Source organism: Crocuta crocuta, unplaced genomic scaffold, assembly GCF_008692635.1.
Source record: "Crocuta crocuta isolate KB4526 unplaced genomic scaffold, BGI_CrCroc_1.0 scaffold61, whole genome shotgun sequence".
In the NCBI taxonomy this organism is placed as follows: Eukaryota; Metazoa; Chordata; class Mammalia; order Carnivora; family Hyaenidae; genus Crocuta; species Crocuta crocuta.
In genome coordinates this window covers 6,375,998-6,403,740 of record NW_027528369.1, presented here as the reverse complement: position 1 = coordinate 6,403,740, position 27,743 = coordinate 6,375,998, and the positions used below count along the sequence as shown (strand labels likewise).

The 27,743-nt window shown below is 41.5% G+C and overlaps 1 protein-coding gene across 1 annotated transcript in view; it reads right to left on the bottom strand.

Annotated features, from left to right (window-relative positions):
* CDH13 (cadherin 13) overlaps positions 1-27,743 on the bottom strand; it is a 1,024,187-nt gene that overhangs the window by 796,292 nt on the left and 200,152 nt on the right. The window contains exon 2 of the mRNA XM_077754065.1: positions 5,155-5,266. Coding sequence (XP_077610191.1) covers positions 5,155-5,266 — 112 coding nt within the window. The remainder of the gene's footprint in view (positions 1-5,154; positions 5,267-27,743) is intronic.

The window sequence follows — 27,743 nt, the reverse complement described above, 5'->3', positions numbered from 1 at the left end:
CTCTGCTATAATCAGTCCTTATTCCTTTTTTGTTTGAGCTTTTTTTTTTTTAATGCAAAGTGACCCTCCAGCTTCAGTTAACAGGATCTCCTGTTTTATTTTTATTTTTTTCCAAATGAACTTTTAAAAGAACATTCTTGCCAAAGTAAATGGATTCTCTCTCTATTTTATCTATTTGCTTTCCTCCCTCCACCCTTTTTCATATCCAGGCTTAGAAAAGTGTTTAAAATACATTTTAATCAATTCAAGATTTAAAAAAAAATCTACTGGTTCATAGAGTTCAAATCCTAAAAATCACTCATTTCTCTAGATTTTTTTAATGCCCAGGATTTGTCTTCTCTAAAGCCTGAATTAGATGGTCATTATCGGGAAATTGAACCCATGTAAGGCCCATGGATAACAGTAATAACAATGACAATAGCAGCAAAATAGCAATATTGACAGTAATAATAACTGCAGCTTTCACTTATTCATAATCATGTTCTATACATTTTTCTGTCCATAATCACCAATTCTAAGAGTAAGAATTGCTATTATCCTTCTTAAATGAGATCATCCAAACTTGGAGGGTTCAAATGACTCACTCATGGCCGCACAGCTAATGTGACTAGAGAATAGAGTGTGAACAGAAATTACATGTCACTTTTGAGCTAAAGTGGTTAAACCTGTGTTTTTCTATGCCTTCTCTTATCTGCAGCTAAGTAACATAAGAATGACCAGAAGGCTCAGAATGGCAGGACCAACTTGGAAGCAGTCTGAATCCTCAGGTTCCTGTGTGGAGGGCACACACTTGGAGTAGAGCTACCCAAGAAGTAGCCCAATCTGCATCCTCATGACCTGAATGGGAAATAAACTTTTATTGTGTTAGCTCACTGGGTTTTTTTGATACCAAGCCTATTCTAACTAGTGCAGGTTTGTTATTAAAAGTGTCACTGTATGGGTTGTATTTTAGGTGGACTCAGGTGCAGCAATTTATCTGTGTGTATCTGCTTGTGTGTGGGGAGGGGGGGCAGGAGGGTCCATGATGAGTGATTGAGGAAGGATGAACGAGAAGAGGTAGAAAAGTGGTGGCCTGATAGTGTCTGGATGGCCAATGGAGTGTCCTTTCTGGACACTGGAAGTTGGAGACAGCTCTCGTTAACTGAAGCAGGAGGGTCATGAGTATGGTTCCCCCCCAGCTACCTCAACGATCATAGCTCTCTCCATAATGCTAGGAAGATGTGTCTGAGCTGATGTGGCCAGGGAAGAATAGTGTGTTCTATAATTTTGGAGAACACAAAGGGCTTATCTCTTGATCCTTTTCCACCTCAGCTGGGTGGCTGGTCAGTTTTCCAGGTCACTTACTCTTCTGAAGCCTGGGTGTCAACTGGGAGGGTATAACCAGCATCCCTATTCAAATATCATGGGATCAAGATGGTAAGTACCAGAATCACATGATCTTCATGTTGCAGAAGAAGCAAGCAACAACACAAACCCATTAAGAGAATTCCAAGTGTTAGAGGCCTCAAGTGACCCCCACCCACAAACCCCTCAAAGATTCCTCCCTGAATACAAAGGCCTTGAATAGAGGTCTCCAGAGTTTCTACCTTCTAAGCTGTCTTCTCCTTTCTTCTTATACTTCTCATAAAAAAAATGGGAATAGCCACATCTTCCCAGCTCATCTTTCAAGACTGGGATGAAGGCAGGAAACTTTTGTCAAGTTACCATGAGTTGGGGGCTTTGCATCACACCTTGAAAGATACAATGAAAGAGCTCCCCTGGTTACATTAGAAGAAATAGTGGGACACTATGTTTTGATCCTAGAAGCTTGTTGAAAAATGGCCTTTTAAAGACGAAAGCAAGTCTAGTTAGTGGAAAGGAGAGTAGAATAAAGAGTTATTTGGATGTGAAGAAAATAAAAGGCTTTAGAACAACTGAAGGAAAGATGTATTGGAGTGAACAGTGAATAAAATATTAGGGAAATAAAAGGAGTGGAGGTGACCATTAGTAACAGTTAAAGTAGAAAAAGATAAGTCATTGAGAATTGAAGATAAAGATGAAAAAGGATAAAAGGAAATATTACTGCCTGAACAAAGACAGCAGGAGGCCGTGGACAGAATAAACATTCTCCATAGCCCGCTAAAGCTGAACACAGAATTGGCTGAATATAAGTCTGAGGTATGAGCAGATATAATATGTCTGTCAGGCAAAAAGACAACACTTTCAGACAACTTTACTGAAGGGTGAAAAGTGTAGACATCAACTGATTGATTATGCTGTGTTTACACCTTCTACAAGACAAAACTTTACAATGTAGGAACCAAAGCTCTTAAATATTGCAAAGATACAGGAAAATGGAAAATACAAATGCCATAAGTGGAGTCCAAGAGATGTTACTTGCCTGGGTGTTTTAACCTCTTTTGTTACCTAAATGTATGTGTGTGTGTGTGTGTGTGTGTGTGTGTGTGTGCGCGCGCGCGCGTGCGCGCTCACACATTACTAAACTGATCCTAACCAGTTCCTGGATCTTAGTATACAACTTCAAGTGTTTAAATATTCTTAACTTTCTGGTTCTGTGTGATTTTTCTCCATTTTCACCCAGATGTTAGCCTTGTGTCAATATGGCCTTCATTCTGAGAGCACCCACCACTCACTGGTTTCCTGGTTAATCACATTTTCAGAGAGAAGGGTCTTGTGTTGAACCATAGGGAAATGCATGAAGGAAACAGAATGAGAGAGAGGAGAGGGAGAACGAAGGAGAGAGTAGCAGGAATGTTCATTGGCTAAAGGGAAAGTTCTTCAATGTTCCAGGCTTTTCCTTTCCTCTGGAATAGAGCAATACACTGCTGTTTCTTCTAGAAATCCATCCCAAAGAATATTCAATAGGCATTCTGAAGTCTATGGAAACTTTCTTCTTCATTTAGGTACAATTAACCTTATTCTCACGGTCTAGCTCCTAACAACCTATGTATATTGCTTTCAGATGAACTCAGAAGTACCAGATCAGATCTACTCTTCATATTTTTTTTATCCTATAAGATATATGAACTTACAGTTTCACTGAGAGGGGGGCTAGTCAGATTTTGCTGATCCGACAATTTACACACAAATTCATATATAAAAATTTAAATATCCTCAATTCCCATATTACTGACTTTTCCTGAATATGCTATCATTGATAATCAAGCTGGTTCCATTTAGCATTTACTAGCTTACACAGAACCAACAACCATAACCCACTTAATTACTTAGGGGATTAAAAAAAAAACACAGACACACACAAAACTGTAATATTGGAATGTACTGTATGGTCTGGTTTAAATTAAAAAGATCCCCCAAAGTATGATTGTTTCCAGCTTCTCAGCGGTGAATTAAAAGCTGTTTGGTGTCGTGAAGATTACAGAAGCAATCACATTTATGGGCCTGCTTTGCATACCAACTCTATTAATTTCCATACTCAGGGTGGTTTCACATTCCCACCCATGTTAATATAGATGCCATTTGGGATAATTGCTTGCAAAAAAAAAAAAAAAGAGAGAGAAAAGAGAGACAGAGAGGGAAAGAGGGAGAGAAGGAGAGAGGGGGAGAGAGAGAGAGAGAAGAAGAGAGGAGATAAGACACAGATAAGAGGCAGAAAAATGTTCTCTTAAAGTTCCCTTTGAAATATATTGATTTTGATAAGCAGAAGTATCAAAAGACAAATGAGGGTTCCTGATGGCCTGACCCAGAAGTCACACTCAGGGATCAAATTAACATGAAATCACATACTGGAATTCACTTATGGTGCCAGTCCTGTACCTTGTTATTGCAGACTCTAATTACTGAAATGATTTCATAGGTGTAATTGCACCAAGATGTTCATGGACTTCACCTTGGATAGCCTCCTTGCTGCTCAGCATTGCGTCATTCCTGTGCTCTTTTCAACTCTTAAAACGTGTTCCAGCCTCACAGAACAATCCAATCATGCAGGCTCGTTTTGTTATTTTTGTTTTGTTTTGTTTTCCTTTCCTTTAAACATGCCAGCTACATAACACAGGAGTGAAGGAGTATGGTTAGCGTGGAAAGGCAAGCCTGAGACCCTAAGAACAAATGCACAATAATCTTCCCCAAAGGGACCTTGGAGCATTTGACCAAATTAAACCACTGTTTTCATATCCTTCATTCCTGGATGTTAAAGAACAGGCTCAGGAGCCCACAATTAAATGGCTATTTGTCCACCATCAATTTTAAATTCTACTGTGCTAAAACTTTGCTCGCTACACATTTAGCAATGTACTCCATGCCCTCATGAAAATAAAACAATGTGATACTGCATTAAAAAGAGGAAGAGATGATAACCACAGATCTGAGGGGAGAATATTTTCAGTGGAATTTGGGGAGATTTGAGTTTACTCCACAAAATAGCCAGTAGAGGTTTTGAATCTTTCTTTTTTCTTATGATTTTATTTAATTTTAAAATTTTAAAATAGAATTTATTGTCAAATTGGCTTACACACAGTGTGTAAACTCTGCTCTTGGTTTTTGGGGTAGATTCCTGTGGTTCATCACTTACATATAACACCCAGTGCTTGTCCCAACAAGTGCCCTCCTCAATTCCCATCACCCATTTTACCCTCTCTCCCACCCCTCCATCCACCCTGTTTGTTCTCTGTATTTAAGAGTCTCTTATGGTTTGCCTCCCTCCCTCTCTGAATCTTTCTGAAGAGCCTCTTATTAGCCTTCAGAATAGGAGTTTGGAATTCCTATGACTAAAAATTCCCAGAAGCCAACACCCTGCTCTCACCATCATTTTGATCCAACACTATGGATGAGAAATCCCAGTAAAACATCAATCCATGGGATGACAATGGTTTTGCTCTCAGGGACCTGCCCAGGGGAAATGGAATTAATTTCCTTTGCACAGAGTAGTACTCACATTAGAGGCTGGGAACAGTGGGAACAGTGGGGAAATGCTTACCGATGATAAAATACTAAAAAGCGATACACAACTATTATGCTCACCTCTCAGCTAACAAGGCCCTAGCTCAAGAGCTTCCATTCTCGGCCAAGCAGAGACATAAAACAATCAGAAAACACATAGCTTAGTGAACACTGCATCCTGAGACACATTCTTAGACATCGGGTGAATTCGACCACGAAAATAGACCAAAAGAATCATCACGTGACATTGCTTACAGTTTAGAATCGCCTGGTCCTCGATGAACTGAGCCGGCTGATCAATATGGAACACTTTCTGCTGAAATCCAGGCATGCAGTCCAAATCTTCTGCAGATGTTAGAAGCAGCACCTGAGAAAACCAAAGCCATCAATATTTTAACTGCGGCTTATGTGTTTGCCCTGCTAACTTTTACCAAATCTGTGACTTTTAGAAATGAGCTGAGGTTTTAATTTTATTTCCCAAATGAAGAGGTAAGTTGATATTTCTCCTGTGGCTGCCAACAATTCGTTTTGGCGAGGAGATTTGGAAAACACGCAAATGGCAACAGCTGCTGCAGTTTCCATTAAGTTGCCGTTAAAGAAATAACTTTGTCAGATTTTTACACCTGCTAAGACTCTCACCATGGTTCCTATGTGTGAAATTTCATTACAAAAACAGTCAATTTCATATGATGCCTGAGCTAAAACTAACTTCACTGTCATAGATGCAAAGGAGCAGTGCCATCTATAATGAGGAGGAAAGCACAACTGTTCCATTGGAAATTACTTTCTAAAGGAATTCAGGGCCCACTAGAACTCTCCAATCCAATATGGTGGCCGTGAGCCATGGCAGCTACTGAGTATGTGAAATGTAGCTGGGCTAAAAATGTCAGTATAAAATATATGTTGGATTTTAAAGACTGACTACCAAAAAAGAAAACAATAATGTAAAATAATTAATTTGTATATACATTGCTGTTCAAATAATAATATTTTACATACTGGACTAAATAGATATGTTATTAAAGTCAATTTTACCACTTTCTTTGTAGTTGTGTAAGTATGGCTACTAGAAAAGCTAAAATTCACAATTGCTTCCCAAAGCTCAGCTTTGTCTTTGCAAATCCTTGGAGTTCTTCATCCCAGAGTCAAAAATTTAGGCTATATGTCTTGGAATATGAAAGTAGGGAACACACTCTTGGACAAAGAGTAATTCAGTAAGGTAAGAAAGAGTTGTAGATTTAGGAGGCAAAGGCTATAAGCCCTGTGAAGATAGGAGTTACCTCTTTTTCCCCAACTTTGATGCCAAGCACCTATCACCTATACAGGCACAGAGAAGATGCTCCATAATACTTAACAGACAAATGCTAATGTTTTTCAACCTTTACTAAATGGCAAGCACTGTGCTACGTTTGCTATTTGCATCATCTCCTTTAATCCCCACAGCAGCCCTTCTCTAGGATAGGAGAGAGAGATTGGGAGAGAGAGAATCCCAAGCAGGCTCCATGCTGTCAGCACAGAGCCTGATGCAGGGCTCAAACTCATGAACTTAGATGAAATCAAGAGTCAGTTGCTCAACTGAGCCATCCCAATACCCCATATTTAGTTTCTTATGGGATACATTTTACAAGGGGCCTGATGTTCTAACACGTTCACCCAAGATCCAAGATGGTAGAGCTGGGACAGATGGAGTGAGGATCCAAATCCAGGCTTAACTGTCCTCTGATATGGATCACGGTCAGAGCTCCTCCTAGCCCCCATAGGCTTTCCAGGTCTTAGGGCAGGACTTTACATTTGTTTGGCTGAGATACTCTGAATCCCATGGAAGAGTGCTTAATAGAGCATGGTGCCAGTAGAGAGCATTTGGAAATTCTCAGGAGCAGCCCTCAACCATAACTGATGAAAATTGGTGCATGAATACCCCAGCTCTCTCATTCCTCTGGAGCCTTATCTTGGAGGCAAGTGTTCTGTCTCCCCATTTCCACTTGGGATTCAACTCCAGTTGTCCACAGTGGCATCGAGCTTGATAACTCATCTTCTACTCACTGTCTTTTCTTCCCTGGCTCATTTTCTCATCTCCTATTGGTATTTTTCTGACACTGCTCTCCAAATAAAGCTACTTGCACTCAAATCCTTGACTTAGCAGTCTGCTTCTTGGGAAACCAAACTTTGATACTAGGATGCAAACTCCTAACCACTGTACACAGCTGCTAAAGAAAACTCATTATCATCCCCGCCAGCAAACTCAAAGGAGTGTACATAGGTTGGAAGCTGTGGAACCTGGGCTTCTCTGTAAATAACAGCCCACTGAAATGCACTGAACCCCAAGGAATAAGAGCAAGAATCAATCTTTGGAGTTCACGGTGTGGCCAGACTGAGGAACATCAGAGAAATTGAAATGGAGGAATCATCACCCTGACCAACATCTTCTTTCTAAAATCAAAGGGGTTAGGGTATTAGAGTTCAGTACCTGAGCAATTCTGCTTGTGAAACTTCCCCTGGCCTCCAGAGTAGGCTCTGGTTAGATTGCTTCTGAGGCAATCATAATGCTAACACCCCAAGGAACACACACACAGCATGCAGATTCAGGACTCAGAATAATCCGCTGGCAATTTTGCAAGCAGAAGATCTATAAGTGGCCAATGCTAATTCAGTTCAACAGCAAATGCTCAAAGGTTGCTTTCAGGCACCCTGGGCCTACAATTATACATTAACATTCTAATCAGCTAATTCTGCCCTCAACCCCAGACCAATAAACCAGTCATCCCATAGGAACTAAAAAGATACCATTTCTCTAGGGATCCTGAGCATGGGAATCCAGAACTGACTGAAAGGATGGATGAGTTGAGCCCCTGCTCATGTCTTTCTGTGCTGATTTCTTGGTGGGCTGTATTTAGGATTCCTCTAGAGCAAGGAAGAAAAAATAAACCTTTTCCAACAGCTGACCCTCAGGGAGGGTGGGAGGAGTCAAAAGACTCCCAGAGATTCAGTTTAGCTTTGTTTTGTAAATTATTAGGTACCTCCACCCACCAAGTTCAGGTTAAATGCTTTTAATGGAAAAGTAAGCAGCACTTTCCTGGGCAAGGTGTGATTTAGGAAGTAAGGATTAGCCTCTCCTCCCTGCATTCATTCATTCACTTATTCCTCAAAATTTATTAATCTGGAATTCAGCAAGCACTCTGCTAGGTGTTGCTCTGAAGCTTATATAGAAAGCAGCATAACAATGCAGTAATTAAAAGCAAAAACTCCAGAGTCATTTTGCTTGGTTCAGATCTTGGCTCTATCCTTTAGTGACTGACAGTAATGGAAATATGGAAAATTAGGTGTGAACTGAGAGGAGCTATATGGATTCAATGGATGGTGCATCTAAAGCAACTAGAACAGTGTTTCGCCGGATAAGTGGTCAGCAAGTGTTAACGTTAATGTGGACTAGAAAAAGGTGCCAGGCATTAACAAATCATAATTTAATTAATTAACTAGAATTGCAATTGAAGGGAAATTATAGGTCTCTTTGGGAGCATGTCAAAGCCAGGGACAGGGAGTCTAATTTCATCTAGGGGGATCAGGGAAGGCAAACCCACAGAAGAGACACCTTTGCTTCCATCTCAAAGATGGCTCAGAATTAGTTGGTTAACTGGAGAGGAATACAGACTTGTCCTTTTAACCAACACACTCTGTGCTTTCACATGAATTCCTTTGTGTCTGTCTGGGTTTCATGTAACACATCTCTGAAATTACAAAATTTCATTTAAAAAAGAACCTAGACTAATTTGGGACTTCTCAAACACTTACTGTGTGCCCGGGCAGTGGTGGTAGAATATTCCATTCACTGCTATTACTCATTGACTTTTTAGCAGAATTTATATAATAATACCTGTGCATGAACTTGTCATGGATACCCACTCTTCAATTTCAGTCATACTGAGTTTGTTGGAAGAATATGGAGAAGCATCCCTCATTGGTTTAAAAGTGAGTATTTGGACATTAATCCAAAACTAGGTAAGCCTCTTATTCAACATTATCAGATGTCACTCTTAAAAATATACGACCTAAATATACTTTTCCCTAAACCCTCTTTAACATTTCCGGAATATATGCTGTGAACAACATTCTGAATTTATCTTTAATGCCTTGGAAATAATGGTCTTCCTATATGGTTCTTTTGTTCATGTATGCATTAGCTTGCACCTCATAAACAACAGGCAACCAATACACCTTTGAAAGCTCAGCAGTGATCAAATTTTATGATCACCAAAGGATTTCTATTATTTGAAAATTACAATCAGTCGGCTTATGAAAGCAGATTCATGTTCAGACAGACTACAGGCACAAGACACAGCCACACTGGCTCTGTATGAATTCCCAGTTTATCAGCTGCCAATTACCAGCTGTAACCTTGGGCAAGCAACATTCTGTTTCTCAGTTTCCTCAGATGGAAATGGATACAATAATAGTATCTTAAGGTTCTTATCAGGGTGAAGTTAGTTAATTACTGTAAAGAGCCTTATGTAGTACCAGGCACATAAGTAGTTGCTCAAGAAATGCTTGCTATCATTATTATCATTATTTCTATATATTATGTTTAAACCAATATACATGTTTCACTGATATTATATTGCCCAGGGTAGACACTGACAGGTATCAAAATATTACTTCTGTTGCTACTGTGAAACTGTTCAGGGTACAGACTGTGCTGAGAAATATTCAAAGGGAAACAGCAGGGAGGGGCCTGAGTCAAGTAGAGGTAGGAGAGGAGTTGCATCTTGGGGTCAGGTGCACAATGAAAAACATCAGTGCCTGCTGTGAGCTAACTTGCACTATTTTTGCAGAACACCAAGCATCCTTTAAAATGGTAGCTCAGAGGGGCGCCTGGGTGGCTCAGTCAGTTAAGCGTCCAACTCCAGCTCAGGTCGTGATCTCATGTTTCCTGGGTTCGAGCCCTGGGTAGGGGTCTGGGCTGACAGCCAGCTCAGAGCCTGTTTCAGATTCTGTATCTCCCTCTCTCTGACCCTTCCCTGATCACGCTTGCTCACTCACACACACTCTCTCTCTCTCTCTCAGAAATAAATAAGAAACAAAAATTTATAAAATGGCAGCTCAGAGTTCCATCCTCTGTGTAAGAGTTACTGCCCTGAACGAACACACCGATAGCAAAGCCTTACATCACACTCTTTATACCCACTTCCTTTTTTTAGCATCCATTTCTTTGCTGCTGTTTAGAACTTTCTTCAAAAAAAAAAAAAAAAAAAAAAAAGGTAGGGGCGCCTGGGTGGCTTAGTCAGTTAAGCGTCCGACTTTCGCTTAGGTCACGATCTCGCGGTTCATGGGTTCGAGCCCCGCGTCGGGCTCTGTGCTGACTGCCAGCTCAGAGCCTGGGGCCTGTTTCAGTCTGTGACTCCCTCTCTCTCCGACCCTCCCCTGCTCACGCTGTCTCTCTCTCTCTCTCCTAGAAATAAATAAAACATTTAAAAAAAAAAAGGTTTATGTTTATCCTGACAGGTAGTGATTCAAGAACATAGCTGATTCCAAGCAGCTTTAGTATTTGCTTCCAGAAAAATGTTTTTTTTTTTGTCCCAGACTGCAGGTTGCCAACTGGCAACATATGGGATGAACGTAGCCAGCAGATTTGGTTAGTTTAGCCATAGTAGTCTGTCATAAAAGTTAAATTATCATATTATAAAGAGTGCACCTCTCTTGGCTGTCCTTGTCTGCACCATTCCCTACGTTACTTCTGCTCACTTGACTCAGTTACACACATATCAGCCCTACCCCTTGCCCCCGGCATTTGAATTTGCAACACCTACGTTAGACTTTGGAAAGAAGCTTTTTAAGCAAAGAACTCTCTCCTTATTACGAGGCTCTAGTTACTTGCGTTATAGTATCTATAACTATGTGCTTCTGCCTCTGTTGTAGCAATTTTGGCCATATGACTAAACTCTGGTCAACACAAAGGGAATAAAAGGATTTTCACCACTTCTTGGTCTGGCCCCTGAAATGTCCTCTCTTCCCCATCTATGAAAACAGAAAAGAAGGACTTCCAAGATGGCAGAGTCATCCAATAGAAAGAGCCCAGAAGTCAGTCCCTGCTTAGAAAACAAGGACTTAGGACAGCTACCCAACAAGGAAACCCCACATGCGTTGTGCAGACCCTGAGATCTGGGGTTGTTTGCGTGAGTCAGCAGCTCACCTGACCGACTATATGCTAAACACGGAAGGGACTAGGACAGAGGGACTTTTATACCATGCATCACAGGTACATCCCAGAGGCCAGCAATATCAGAACTGAAGAAAAGCTTAATATAACGGTATTCGAAGAAGCCATAAATTAAAAAAAAAAAAAAAAGAGAGAGAGAGAGAAAGTTCCTGCCACAAATAATTATCTCAGCAGGCAGTGAACAATCTCAGATCTCATCCCCTCTTAAGCCAGCTCCAAAGTGGTATTTTCCAAGTGAACTCACTAGTGTCTCCTGGCCCCTGGTTGTTTTCCTCTCACTGACTCGCTGCTTTTTGCTATTAACGTGGATGGACAGTTACTTTATCCTTGCTACAAAATACCTCTGGTTTACTCTTGTCAAAGTCGGTCTATTGGACTCAGTCTGGAGGGGAACTTAGATTGGCGGGGAAAAAAGGCTACTAGCTCTGACTTGCAGGATATAAAAATGTTACAGCAATGAATTTTGATTGATTCTTTATCCTGCCAGAATCCTCAAAGGGTTTATAAAGGCACTCTACCTACAGATAAAGCATGGAGAAAAGAGGTACTTCAAAGACATGCATGGGCACATCCATGTCCACACATACACATATGCACACACACATGCATGGGCACATATCAATATCCTCACTGACAGTGTCAGCTCATGTCATCCACACTACCTCTGAATCTGACCTCCTTACAATCTTCCTGGTATTTCATGGCCCCAGAACACAGAATACCTGCCACCTCCTTGGACGTAATGGAACAGACTCTTAGAAATGATTCTGTGGTTCTTGGGAAGATAAAGACACAGAATACTTCCAGTCTGGTAAGTCCTTCACGCACAGTTTGAGTGGCTGAGTGTTGTTGCCTTCATACACAATTTGATACCAACATCTAGATTTTATTGCCAATTGAATGGTACTCAGTGTCTTTTCCTCAAATTGTTAAAAGGGAAGCTACAAAATTGTGGTCTCCCAAAGATGTCCTCAGTCCAATCCCTAAAATCTGTAAATATGTTAGACTAAGTGGTAATGGGGAATTACAGTGGAAAGTCAGCTGACTTTAGAGTAGAGTGATGATGCTGGATTATCTACATGTAATCACAAGGCTCCTTGAAAGTGGAGGAGCTAAAGAGTTTGAGAAAGAGATGTGGCAGTGAAAGCCCCGGTCTCAGTGATGTGGTATGACAGAGACTCAGCCTGCCACTGCCAGCTGTGGAGGTAGAGGAAGAGACCACCAGCTAAAGAGTGCAAGGGACCTCTAGAAGCTGGAAAAGGCAAAAACAGATTTCCCCCTATGCCTCCAGAAGGAATTCAGCTCTGCTGACAACTTGATTTTTGCCTGGTGAGACCCATTTTGGACTGCTGACTTTCAAAACTATATGACGATCCATGTGTGTTGTTTTGGCTAATTTAATTTTTTTAATTTAATTACTTTTAGTTAATGCTAAGCATGTGGTGATTTGTTACAGCAGCCAGAGGAAACTCATACCATCTACCATAGTGTTAACTTCACAGTAGAGGCTCAGAAAATAGTGCTTCCCTTTACTTGGTTTTTCAAGATATAATCTGGGCAAACCAACAGAGACGGAAGAACAGAGGAAGGAGGGAAGAAGGAGGAGTGGAGGGAGGAAGGAGAGAAAGAGAAGAAGGGAAGGAGGATGAAAAACGGGTTTGTGACCTTGGAACCCTGGGTAAGACTGTCAAAAGGTCATGATGTGGAAATTGCTGTCTGAGTGCTCCATTCCTCAGCACTAATTGGGACGGTCTCTTTTCTTTTGTCTTAGCAATTGTCCTTTTAAGTGGTGGGGCATTTGGATCCGCTATGTAACCCTAGGCAAATTACTTAATTTCTCTGTGCCTTAGTTTTCTCATTTGTACACTACATCCACTAAAAGTATCTACCATCATTGCTTTGTGAGGGTCAACAAAGTAATGTAAATCAAAACAATTAGGATAGGAAATGGCTCATAATAGGTGCTACATGCTCCTAATTGTTATTATTATTTTTATTAGGATAGAGGATTATGTAGAAAGTGTCATACAAATGCAGAGAAAGGAACAACACACTCTTGGAATGAGAACAGGAACTGGGACCATAACAGATAAGGCCATATTGGAAAGACAATTGACATTTTTCAAGTAGCAATGTATACTAAGTATGTTCCATGCAGAGTTTGGTAAGTGCAAACACCAAGACATGCCAGTTGAAGAAACAGGAATCAGTTTGGCAGAGATAACAAGCTTTGGGTTGTTTTCAAGATTATTTGAAAGTGTTTTTGTCTTACAGTAGTATTGAGTTGACCAGGCATGTCCTCCTTTAGTCTGGCTAAAACAGAACCAAAAATAATTCACTCAATGAAATGACAGATTTTGTCTAAATGGAATTAACTCTTTACTACTAAGATTCCAGGATTAATCAACTAGACTCGATTGGTAAATTTTAAAGGAAAACTTGTTTTGTAAGGATTTCAGTTAATGCAATTAGGAAGGCTTGGTTCTCTGGCCCTTCATAGAAACTAGAGGCTCTATCTGCCCTAGAATTGGTGGTATTTACATCTTCTACAGAATTTTAGTAATTAAATTAGGGTTTCAAATGCCAGATAAGAGCTACCTCCTTTAAGACAAATAAAGGAGTCCCTATATGAGATACTTGTGGGTGAGATTTAGCAGCTCCAGGAAGTTCAACTGAGCAAATATTAAGTACCAGTTGTTTGTCAGGCACTGAAAGACTGGCCCAGTCTATATATAAAACCCTATACAGGTAGGAAATTTACTAGATGAAAAGATCTGGGGGTTGAGGATTCAGTCTAATTGAAGACAATGCCTGAGTCCGTCACCTCAGCCAGCCTCCCGTTTCTGCTACTGCTACAGTGGACAGTCCCCTAAGAGCTCAGGCTTACCCTGAAGAGTGTCTCCAGCCTTCTCACATTCTGCTGTGGGGCTTGCTCTTATATTACAGGAACCTGGTTAATGTGAAGTCAAGCAGAGCTGAGAAATGTGGAGGAGGTGATGCTCCAGGGACAGCCCTCAGTGGTGCCCTCAATGCTGGGAAATGGCAGCTGGTTAAATGCCCTAATTGCCCTCCTCCAGATGGATGCCTGTGAGACACATCCCATGTGCCACTCAGAGATCCTGGTGGCTTGAACCCTTGCTGCCCACAGCAGTGATTCCAATGACACTTCATTACATTGGCTCTTTCCTTCCTCTTCTGCCTCACTCTCTTGCCCCTCACACCTGCTTCCTGGTTCACCTCTCCAAGAAAAAATAAACAACTGTATCTAGTTCTTTGTCCCCAGCTCTGATTCAGAGGAACCCAAAATAAGGCATGCCCCATGTATTAGTTTTATATTGGTTTTGTATCAAATAACCTTGACCTTAGTGGCTTGAAAAATGCTTTATTATCTTACTGTTCTGGGTACCAAAATACTAAAATGGGTCAACAGGGCTGTGTTCCTTCAGGAAGCTTCAAGGGACAATCTGTTTCCTTTTGCTTTCCAGCTTCCATCGGCCAACTACATCCTTTCCCTCATGATATTCCTCCTCCATCTTCAAAGCCAGCAGTATAGCATTCTTGTCTCTTTCTGTCTCTCTCCTTCACCATCATATGGTCTTCTGTTTCTAACTGACTTTTCTGGCTTCCTTTTTATAAGGACCATTGTGATTATATCAGGCCCACCTAGGTTATCCAGATAATAGTCATGTGTTCTGGAAATTAGGATGAGGACATGTTTAGGGAACCATTACTAAGCCTACTACAACCATGATAACCTCTATAAGGGAAGGGAAAAGTTCTAGAAATTCAGCATCAGTCCAAAATATCCAGGAGGTATAGAAACAACATAAGTGTCCATCAGTGGAAGAATGGATAAAGAACACTTAAGATATACATTATATATCCCATATATAATATGTTCCATGTATATCATATACTACATATTATGTACTACATACATAATATATATACATATTTTGTATATATATACAAAATTTTCTATATATATATATATAGAGAGAGAGAGAGAGAGAATAAATAAATAGAATATTATTTAGCCATGAGAAAGAAGGAAATCCTACCGCTTGTGACAACATGCATGAACCATGAGGGCATTATGCTAAGTGGAATAAGCCAGACAGAGAAAGACAAATACTACATAATATCACATATGTGGGATCTAAAAAAAAAAAAAATCAAATTCATGGAAACAGAGAGTAGGAAGGTGGCTTCCAGGGTCTGGAAGGTAGAGGAGACACGGATAGGTTGCTAAGAGGGTACAAATTTTTCAGCAGTAAGATGAATACATTCTGAAGATGCGATGGAGAACATGAAGACTATGTCTGGGAGTGTGTTGTATGGTTGATATTCTCTGGGAGAGTGGATATCAGATGTTCTCCCTCACCCCCCAAAAAAAACCATTAGGAAAGAAGGGATAGATATGTGAGTGAGGTGATGGAAGTGTTAATTAACTAGATAACTAGACAGGTGAATCTTCTCACAAGGTATACATGTGTGCCGGGTGACCATGATGTACACTTTAAACATATTAAAAATTTTTTGTCAATTATACCTCAATAAAGCTGAAATATAACACACACACACACATACACACACACACACACACACACACGAAAAGCTCCCAAAATTTCCAAGAGGGAGTCATCCCATAATCGCTCACAATCCTAACAATATTTACCTATGAAATCAGGAAAATGTAAAGGAAGAGCCCACTAATGGTCAGTAGTCACATATCCAGGCTTGATCCTGTGTCAATTTAACAAGTAGACTATGACCTTTTCTTGCTTAGAAATAATTATCAGATCCTGCCTGGCCTCACTGTGAAGTGGAACATTTTATTCTAACTGTGCGACTCTCAACACTTTCTTCGCTGCCAGACATTAGACAAGATGTCAGATTTGTCATCACACTGGAAGGTTTTTATTAATTATCTTTCAGAGGCAAAGTCCTTTTTGTAATTTATTTTTTCACACCAGGAAAATTCTTTTATTGAACTAAATGTCTATCTTGTTAAATTGTTTTTTCTGCTAAAGTTTCTTGCTTTGAAAAGTTCCTGAAGAAAAGAAATAAACCCAGAAAAAGTTGGTGTTGAAGGAACCGATTGTGTTAAGCAGAAAGCCATATATGCTCTCTTGGAATACAGTGTAATATGCATCTTTTCTTTAAAATTTAACTGCCTAAGGGCACCTAGGTAGCTCAGTCAGTTGAGTGTCCAACTCTTGATTTCAGCTCAGGTCATGATCTCATGGTTCATGGGATCCAGTCCCATGTTGGGCTCTGTCCTGACAGTGCAGACCCTGCTTGGGATTCTCTCTCTCTCTCTCTCTGACCCTCCCCTGCTTTTTCTCTCTAAATAAATAAATAATTAAATAAATAATAAAACTTATGATAAAATAAAACCTAACTGCATAATGTTGGTTAAGATAAAAATTTCTCCAAATGAATCAGAGGAATGACTCCGCTACTTGCCAATTAATCATATTCTTAAGGATTCATTCACTGATGTAAGTAACCTTTATTGAGTGCCCACTACCTGTTAGTGCCAAGATCACTACAAAATTTAGTAAGACAAGGCTTCCACCCTTTAGGAAGACAAAGCACAACAGGAAAGGCTGGCATGTAAATACATATTTTAGAAGCACAATTAAAAGTTTAGGAATGGAGTAAGGAATCTAGTAGAAGTAATAAAAAGGAGAGCACAGTTGGCTCAATGTTAAGGGAATGGCAATAAGGTAGCTAGAGAGACCATTGTTCTAGACACATCAGTTTAGTTGATTCTGCTTTTGTACCCTTACATTTTAAACAAAAGAAGATGAGGGTGCCTAGGTGGCTCAGTTGGTTGAGCGTCTGACTTTGACTCAGGTATGATATCACGGTTGGTGAGTTCAAGCCCCATGTTGAACTCTCTGCTCTCAGTGCAGAGCCAGCTTTGGATCCTATGTTTTCCTTTCTCTCCATCTCCCCTCCACATGCTCTCTCTTTCTCTCTTTCTTTCTCAAAAATAAACATGTATAAACAAACAAAGAAACAAATAAAGATGCACAGTGGGAAGGAGTATGAATGATGGTGCTCCATGAGCTTCCTCTCAGTGCTGCTGCTGCTGATTAATCAGAAGGGCTCAGATGTCTCAAGATTGAGTTACCCTGATGATGAAAAAATTCCTAAAGCATTTGATAACTTTATTTTTAAGGTTTTTAATAAAAAATTTTTTCATATTTACTTTTTGAGAGAGACAGAGCATGAGTGGGGGAGGGGCAGAGAGAGAGAGAGAGACACAATCCAAAGCAGGCTCCAGGCTCTGAACTGTCAGTGCAGAGCCCAATGCGGGGCTCGAGCCCACAAACTGCAAGATCATGATCTGAGCGGACCTCGGATGTTTAGCTGAGCCCCACAACTTTATTTTTAAAAGGCAAAAATTCTTGAGTAGATAGAAACTAGAAAATAATTTAATATGCAGCTTTCTTCTGCTTCATAGTTCTAGACTAGCAAGACAGCAATATAATGTCTAAATGGGATAGAAGGTGTCCTCAGTTTACAAGGAAGAAATACAGGGGGGCCATGCAGCAGTGAGGAATACCCAAGGGAACCCTGATAAGTGTTTAACAACTGGCTCTCCAATAAAGAAATGCCTTGATTTGTAACATTTGCTGATGTCCATGATGCAAATATTCCCATCATGGTCACCTTTGAGTTTCAACATGGTCCCTGAATACAGAATTGGGGAAGAGAGGTGCACACAGGTTCCAGCACTACTGGGTGTGCCAGTTCCTAATTCCAGGTTGTGTGAGCTAAGAATTTGCCTGGAGTTTTGCAGGGTCTTTACGGATATGAACCACCATGACACCAAGGAGAGCTTCCGTCCTTCCCACGGTGACACTCTGTGATCGAGGATGGGGTTATATACTACAGAGGAGTTAAAACAACCTGGAAAATCCTTACTAATGGAGCAAAATGGCCCACCATAATTTGGTTGTTTTACTAAGAGAAAAATGCAGTGAATCCTTGATTCAGGACCGTGTGTTATTTAAATATTGCTTTTGATGTTTTATCCAGAATCCTAGCTTGAATGATCAGAGATAATCCTGCCTTCTGACATAATTAGGGAGCTGCTGCTTTGCTAAGCTGGAGGATAATCAATTTGACCTTGAAAGTTTGTCTATGGTACTACTAATGTTCAGATCACAGATGTGGCAGTCAGGCAAGAGTCTCCCTCAATAGGGGCGCCTGGGTGGCTTAGTCGGTTAAGCATCCGACTTTCGCTTAGGTCATGATCTCGCGGTTCGTGGGTTCGAGCCCCGCGTCGGGCTCTGTGCTGACTGCCAGCTCAGAGCCTGGAGCCTGTTTCAGTCTGTGACTCCCTCTCTCTCTGACCCTCCCCTGCTCACTCTCTCTCTCTCTCCTAGAAATAAATAAAACATTAAAAAAAATTAAAAAAAAAAAAGAGTCTCCCTCAATAGTCAAACATCAGCTGTAGACTTTGTTCCAAGGACAAACACACTCCAACAGAGAGGATGTACACGCTGATGGCCAGCAGGTCCCATAAGGCCACTGTACCTGTGAGATGGCCTTTAGTATGTGGATTAATTGCTAACATTTAAATATCAAGGGTTTTTACCAAGTACTTGGGTTTGAAACAGTACTGAGATTGGAGTCAAACATTCTCCTGATGGGCAGAACCTCACCTCCAGAGGAGGTCTCTCTCCCCACTTTTTTGTCCCTCAGAGGCACATACCATTTGCCTTTATTATCTCAGTTGTGCTCTTGGTTTTCTAAATTAAACTTAGAAGTGATTTTTGGTTTGCACTCTTGCTATTTGTATGGATTTTTCTTATACCAAGCCCTCTTCATTCATTTCACATGGCCTTCCTGGCCTCCCCCAGCCCCCGAGCTTCTATTCCTCGCCTAGCAATATTCTTAGGAAAAGAATCTCCCTTGAATGTGTTGCAGAGAAGTTGTGTGTTACGGTGAAACCACTACCACCATAAAAAAGTCTACAGTAGTCTTCTCTTGAAACTATTTCTATATTTACTGTCTTTTGGATTCTGACAAGCTGAGTCAGCCTGCTCTGTTACTAAAGTTTATATTTTTTCAGAGCATCAGGCCCTTCCTCTTAGCTCGTTTGCTCAAAGGCACAAACATTTTAGGGCGACAAAAGTGGCTTATTGCTGGTTTCCAAAGACGGAGGAGATCCCCTCCCTCAGCCCCACTGCAGTGTCAAATGAACACCTTCCTCTCTAATCTCTACAAAGGTGGGAAGCCTCTTCAACTTGCTCCTCGCTAAAAACAAACAAAAAAGGTGTATGTAGATACAAAGATATTAATTCATGAACCCCTCTCCTTATCAGCACTGCACTAAATTGAGGTGTGGATAAGCCAGTGTCTTCTCTCCATCAAGCAAACATTTGTCAGGTTTTGAGCTGAGAAGAAAGAAATACCTAAGCCAAAATAGTTTGAGAAGAACATTATTTTTTTTCTCATATCTCTTTGGGTCCGCAAGTTCAATTACCTGAAATTTCATGAGTCAGTCCTTGGGATATGTTCATCTCAAGCTGGATTAATGTAATAGTGAAAGTTTCCGCTAATCCTACTGCTCTTTTAAAGTAAGTTTGATTCTTCTTAGGGAAAAAAAGTATTATTTCTCCCATAGTAAAATGTAGAGAAGAGATCTTCTTTAAAGATTATACAGTGCAAAGTACAGTTATGTGAAAGTCCTCCACACTAGGCTGGGAGACTACCCCAGAATCTCCCTACATAGACATCAGCTGCAGACTTCATTCCAGAGGCAAATGAGCTCAAGCAGAGAGGGACACTTGGTGAGGACTGTGAGCCCCAGTGGGTCACTGTATCAATCTGTTAGATGGTCAGCAAGGTGAGTCTCTCAGTGGGAGGTGCTGGGAGCAGTTAAAGGCAATGGAAGAGAGACTGGGGAAGAGGCAGAGCTCGGTTCCAGCTCAGGTGACAGGTCATCCCAGTGTTTCTGACAGTATCTGGGTTTAGCACTGAAAATCCCATATGCCAGGAAGCTCAGTCCCTGGTATCCTAGCCCCGGCAGGAAACTGAGCCATTAAAGAAGAAAGGGATACAAGAACTAGCAAAAGTAGAGTTGGGGAGAAGGGTCACAGGCATAGGGCAGCACCCCGTAACAGTGGGGTGACTTTATCTCACCTAAGCCTGAAGGTCCAAGAAGACAGATGGTTCCCAGACCCAGCAGAGAGAGCTATGAGGAGGGCGTTCACTGAGAAGAGCTGTGACCCCCAGTGGAGGGACAGAGCAGCCCGCGGACACCTACTCTCCTTCCCTCTGGGCTCTGTCCCAGTCCCCCACTGGCTCAAGCCTTGGCTGGTGAATCACGACCCACAGGCTGAATCCAACCTACTGCCTGTTTTTATAAATAAAGTTTTATTAGAACATAGCCATGCTCATTCTGTTTTCACACTACAGTGGCAGAGTTGAGTGGTTTATGACAGAAAGTCTTTGGCCTGCAAAGCCGGAAATACGTATGAGCTAATTCCTTAGGAAACAGTTTGTAGAACCCTGGGCTAAGCCCACTGAAAGTCCAAAGGCAAGGCGGAAAAGCGAGAAGCCCTGGAGGGGTCAACAAAGACTTTCAGCTGCTCCTTGCCTTTGATGCTAGTCAGAAAAATGGAGAACTATTGGGAAAATCTAGGCCAACACATTGAAAACAGAGGCACCCCACAATTGCCATGAGTATAAACAAAACCATGAGCTTCTTAAGCAGCCTTCCGTGAACCAGCCCTTTTTGAATTAGGCTCCTGCAGAGAGAAAATGGAATTGTGGAAAGATGGGATTTAGGAAAAAAAAAAAAAACCCAAAGGCATTTCAGCCTCTTCATGATATTTTTTGGGTCAATTTTCTGTAAGTTCAATATTAAAAAAAACTAACCTCCTAAGGAAATGCTTCATTAAATAGAAAGGACATGGGGGTCTAGTTTGCTGGAATAAAGAACTAAATATTTCATAATAATTATCAACACCCATGTGATAAATATTAAATGAGCACCTACTATCTTCCGCTTCTATGCTAGACACAGAGGATAACATAGTAAGCAAAACATACCATTTTTTGTCCTTATGGAACTTAATTCTAGTAAAAGTGATATGAGTGAACAAGTAAAAAATAAGTACAGAAGATCATATCAGAGTGATACATGCTACAGAGAAATTAAAAACAGATGGGGGAAGGGGGAAGAGCATTTGATGGGGGATGGGAAAGTGCCTTTTAAGAGGAGAATGATGACTAGTTGCTCACACCAGGATCAGTGGGAGAGCATTCAAGGCAGAGGCCACAGCGAGCATAAAGGCAAGGCTTTGCTGCAGGAGTCTGCCCAGCGATGCGAAGAAGGCGCGGGTAGATTGAGGGCAGCATGGTGGACGAGACCAGAGTTAGGCGAGACCTTATGGCCTATGATGCTGCACAGAAAAGACTTAATCCAGCAGACCTGGGACTGCAGCCTTGGAAGGGCCTGTTTGCAAGGCTGGCCTCTGACTGACATCTGGGAACTTGGATTTGAGGAAGGCTCCCAGTACCCTAACTGATAATGGTGTCTCAATGTGCCTAACCTTTTTGCACAAATATTGTGGTTTATGCTGAGAACCTGCTTCCTTCTGGGAGCCTGGATCTTTGCTATGTATTGGGCAGAAGGTGCGTGTGTGGTCAGCCCCCAGGATAACTCTGGGCACTGAGCCTCTAATGAGCCTTCCTGGTTGGCAACATTTCATACCTGTCGACACAGCTCATTCCTAGCATGATGATAACATCCTCTACTAGGAGAAGAGCCTTGGGTCTGGATTATCTTATACTTTGCCCAGTGCACCTGCTCCCTTTGCAGATTTTGCTCTGTATCTTCTCTCTGTCATAAATCTTAGCCATCAGTACGACTATATCCTGAGTCTTGTAGATTCTCCTGGCAAATGACTAAACCTGAAGCGGTCTTAGGGACCCCTGACACAAATAGCAGATCCGTGTTTCATTTATTTACTCTTGCACCAAAAGCCAGGGGAAGCACTTTACATGGACTATCCCGTGGAAGCCTCACCACAACGCTCTGAGCTTGGCAAGCTCCCTCCCCATCACCATTCCTGCCATTTTACAGGTGGCTTATTAAGATGCAGAGAGTTTCTGCACCTCACTGAAGGTTACATGGCTGAGCCTGACAGAGAATCCAAGTAGGCTAACTCCCAACCCTCTGATTTCCCTCTGGGCTCACCCACAGCACACACACAGCCTGAAGGAAATCCAAGGCTATTTCTGCATCTTCCTCTGGCTTCCACCACAATAGGGTGCCCATTTTAAGACTTTAATCTGTTTTATCATGAGATGCTCCAGCAAAACTCATTCAAGCTCTACCTCTTAATCTTGATAGTGAATTTGAGCCTTTGTTGTAAGAAAGACTATTAAGATTTTGCAGTAAGATTTTTCAAGGGTGATAAATATCCCTTTAAAGGCTCTGCATATCCATTGACTGAATAACTCTGTCCTAAAAATGAAAGTCACACTCAGAGAATAGAAGGGAGGGTTATGAAAATGCAAATTGGAATGGCTTTATTGGCTGAGGTGAATTCAGTTCGCCTTGTCGCAGAGAAGTATTAGTTGGGGAGGCTCCCTCCTCAGGCAAGTCTAAGGCCATATAGAATGCAGGAACTTGGCATCAGCATCCTCAGAACAGAGTGTGATGTCTGCTGTTCAGTCAGCAGCAGAACACACCAAGATGCTATCATTTCCATTTTTCTGGAACTTATTTGTATTGTTTTGGGAAAAAAATCTCTTTAGTCCTAACCTCTTTTCTTTTTAATGTTTATTCATTTTTGAGAGACAGAGTGTGAGCGAGGGAGGGGCAGAGAGAGAGGGAGACACAGAATCAGAAACAGCCTCCAGGCTCTGAGCTGTCTGCACAGAGCCGGTCGCGGGGCTCGAACTCAGGGGCGGCGACACCATGACCTGAGCTAAAGTCGGAATCTTAACTGGCTGAGCCACCCAGTCACCCTTTTTCTCTCATTTTTTTTTAATGCTTATTCATTTTTGAGAGACTGAGAGAGAGCAGGAGCCAGGGAGGTCTTTAGGCCTGACCTCTTCTGCCATTAATATTTCTCAAAGTGGTTTACATATACCACTGTGGCATGTGAGATAATTTTAGGTGGTATGCTCAGAAGACAGATGAACTTTTTTTTTTTCATTTTAGTAACTATGTCTTAATTTTAATGCTTACCTTCTATTTATAGTAAGTAATATTGATTTTCTACTTAGGGTAATGATAGAAAATTTCTTTTCTAAATATATCTGTAGCAAATAGTAAACTTATTTAAATATGTTAGAAAACACTAAAGACAATGTGGCTTCATTGAAAAAAAAAAGAATTATATAAAAGATTTAAGTTGGGGAAAACCCTGAACCAGGTAACTTGTCTGGGAAGGTTTGCAGACAGAGAATTTCAACTGGAGATAGAAGGTGTGATATGAGAATAGATATCATTCAGAACCAAAAGAACATACGGCCATACTATATTTGAGATGGATGGTTCTCAAAGTGTGGTATCTGAACCAGCACCTTTTGTGTGACTTGGGAGCTTAGTAGAAATGCAGATTCTCAGGCCCCGCCTCAGCCCCTCTGAGTCAGAAGCTCTGGAGGTGGGATCCAGTAATCTGCATTTCACACACCGTCTGGGTCATGCCAGTGCCCACTCAAGTTTGAGAACCCCATAGCGCAAAATGAGCCGCCATTCACTCACTCACTTATTCAACAAACACAAATGAGGCATCCTCCACAGCCAGAGCTCATATTTGTACCCAATGCCCCGAAAAGCCTCAAAGGAGGAAAACATTTCCAACATCTTTGCTGATGACGCGTGCTGGATGCTGCTGATGAATCACGGCAACCACTCATGAGCAGGGCCCAAGCCAGTGAGGCTTTGCTCTACGTGGAGGCTCTAGGACTTAGGGCATGATTGTCAGGAGTGCGTGCAGAGGAGACTTCCAGGTGTGACTGAGACATACATTTGTTTTATCATCACAGACAGAGCTGACAAAACTCGGCCCAAGACTTAAATGTCCCCGGTTTGCTGCGGTCAAGCATGCATACAGATGGATCATCAGAGCATGACCCTCCTGCATGTGAGTGAGACCTTGGGAGCTGGAGGAAAGTTCTATCTGGGGACCAGGGGTGAGGAGGCCACCAGTGGACTCTGCCATGGCAGAGTGTTGCCTCACAATCTAGGGTCGTAGGGTTGGACACAGCTACTGCCCCTTGTGGGTCAACTAAGAAGCAGTGGGTTTGACAACATTAGAGTGAGAGGAAGGGCAGAAAGGGGACCATTTCATCTGATTGAGGGATAAGGTAAGAGAATTCACTGCCCTCAGAAAATCTGCTGTAGCCTTGAATGCAGCCTCTGCATCTAAAGGTGGGGCAGCCAGAGATTTACATCCAGGTGCCATGTGACCTTATAAAAAGAGAAGAAACTGAAATTTACACAGCACAGCACTTTCTCTGTGAATGTCTGGAGGGGCATAAATTGGTTCAAATGCAATAGAGTTTGCCCGTTTCCAATACAGAAGCTACCTCTGCTTGTAGGATGTACAGTCAAATGCAAAATGCACACTGGATCCCAAGACTTGGTATAAAAAAATAATGTAAAATGTTTTATTTGTAACTTCTATATTATTTACATGTTGAAATGATGCTACTATTTACATATCAGGTTAAAGAAAACATTACGATTCATGTGACCTGTTTTGTTTCTTTTTACTTCTATTAATGTGACTGACAGAAAAAAAATTAATGTTTATTTATTTTTGAGAGAGAGAGAGAGAGAGAGAGAGGGAGGGAGGGTGGGTAGGGGAGGGGCAGAGAGAGAAGGAGACAGAGAATCCCAGGCAAGGCTTCGCACTGTCACGGTAGAGCCCGACTTGAGGCTCGAACTCACGAAGCGTGATATCATGACCTGAGCTAAAATCAAGAGTCAAATGCTTAACTGACTGAGCTACCCAGGTGGCCTGCTACCAGAAAGTTTTAAAGTATGAATATGACTCAGATTAGGTTTCTTTCTTAATTTGCTTAATGTTTACTTATTTTGAGACAGAGAGATACAGAGCATGAGCAGGGGAGGAACAGAGAAAGGGAGACACAGAATTGGAAGCAGGCTCCAGGCTCTGAGCTGTCAGCACAGAGCCTGACTCAGGAATTGAAATCACAATCCGTGAGATCATGACCTGAGCCACCTGACCTTAAGCAGTTGCTTAACTGACTGAGCCACCCAGGCGCCCCTCAGATTAGATTTCTATTGCACCAGTGCTGCTCCAAAGAAGGAATCTGTTAACTTTCTCTTAAAAGACCAGGTAATAAATATTTTAGGCTTTGTGGACCAGGAGTCAAAATTGAGGAAATTGTGTAGGTAATTATATAAGTATTAAAATGCACCCATTTAAAAATGTAAAAACTATTCTTAGCTTGCAGTTGCATACAAACATGTGGCAGGCTGGCTGGGACCTCCAGATCACAGTCTGCAGACCACTGCTCTAGACCACATGGTGCTTCAAAACATCTGATGTTCAGCCCCACGGACCCGGCAGTCCACGTCTGCGGAGCCAACTGTGTGAGTAGATGTATGCTGGGTGAGTGACCCTGGTGAGCAAAGTGAGGCTCACATCCAAGGTCGGTTCAGCTGCAAAGGGACAAGGTGGGACTTGAACCCAGGTGACTCCGAAGTTCACATTCTTAATAACCATGCTTCACAGATGCAAGGTGCCTTTTTATTTTCATTTCTCTGTTTTGTCGTGAGTCTCTCTTATGTCTGGATAACAATTTCAGAAAGCCCTGACAGCATGCTGGGCCTCAGACAGGTGCTCTCTGGATGGACAAATAAAAGGAAGGCATGAGTGACTGGGACCTTATGGTGGTTTTGAAATCTCTCTCTTGCCTCTCCTCTGGCACCCTGACCAAGGATTAACTAACTAGATCTCATCCATCTAGGGCAGGCCTCTGCTTTTCATACACCCAGTACTGCCTTTTAAATTCATTTGAGGGGCGCCTAGGTGGCTCAGGAGGGAGCCTGGGTGGCTCAGTCGGTTGAGCACTGACTTCGGCTCAGGTCATGATCTCATGGTTCGTGTGTTCGAGCCCCGTGTCGGGCTCTGTGCTGACAGCTCAGAGCCTGGAGCCTGTTTCGGATTCTGTGTCTCCCTCTCTCTCTGCCCCTCCCCTGTTCACGCTTTCTCTCTCTCTCTCTCTCAAATAAATAAAACATTAAAAAATTTTTAAATAAATTCATTTGAAAGCTATATGCTGCCTTCCAGGTGGAAGGAAAAAAAGACCTCCAAGGGACCAGTAACAGAAATTGCATTCAGCACATCAGGAGTTAATCCTCTGCTACGAAGGATTATTGGTATAGGAAACACAAAGCAGTCCTATCCTGCCTTCTGAAAGCAGATGAGCTGGCTAGCACCGAATGGAGAAAATTATTATTTATTAAAAATGAGATAGTCACAGGCCAGTGACTAATCCTGATTGGGTTCAGAGACAATTCCCCACCCAGGAGGCCAGGAATACATTTCTGGAGGAAGGTGTTTAAGCACAAAATGCCAGTAGCATTGTTATTCATCTGCTCTAGGCTTCAATGTGAGATCTTTCTACAGTATAATGGCATCAAGTGTGAAAAGTCCCTCAAGGTGTCATACCCCATTTTATCTCCCAAGTAGCCCTGGATTGTCTGCTTGCTTGGAATGGGGTTTCCTTCAAGTCCTTCTTCTGCCTCAGGTGTCCTCTGAGAATTCTATGGGCCTGGGGTGGATTGAATATAGGTTCCATCAAGTGGCTTGTGTGGTTTTAGGATCTTCCCTGCACACAGGGAAGGACCAAATGGAATCAGTTTCCATCTCCATTGATTGAAGCAGAAGTCCCTTGCGTGGTTAATAGAAGGCCACTATGTAACTGTTTTCTTATTTTTACTTTTCTGTGATGGTAGTAGTTTGAAAGAGTATTAGATTCATATGTTTCACTGTGAATCTTGCACATAATTTATAAATCTAATTATAACTGTGAACAGTGACAGCAGACTTCACACAGCCTATAGATATATTTAGTAGACTGCATTTTGTGGTTTTTCATCTGGATTTTTGTTACCATGTTGAGAGAGCAGTAACAACCAAGAGAAAGGGGAGGGGGCCCAGGAGATGAAAACTTACACCTAAGTCAGTACCCATTTGCTCTAAAACACTTAAAACTCTAAGAAAGACAATCCATTAATTAGGGTTGAAAAGCAAGCCCTAGATAATCCAAAACCTGTTTTCTAACTGGCTTCATGTTCACAATTAATGGCTAATATTCTGCCATTTATAAGGAATTAAAATAAACAGTAGTTTAATGAGATTTCACTAGACCACTTGCAAGCACTCAATCAAATCTTATTTTCAATATGTGAAAAATGTCTCCTTGACTCTTAATGCATTCAGGGTCAACATTAACATCTTCATACATAAAAGATTCCATTCTGCTGTTAAATAAGAGGTAATTATAAGATAAGGGTCACAAAGAAGGTCTAGGTTTTGTATAAGTTCCATTCTAATTAATTTATCATATGTGGGATTTTGCTTTGGCTTCCAAGTGTTGATCTTTTATAGCAACC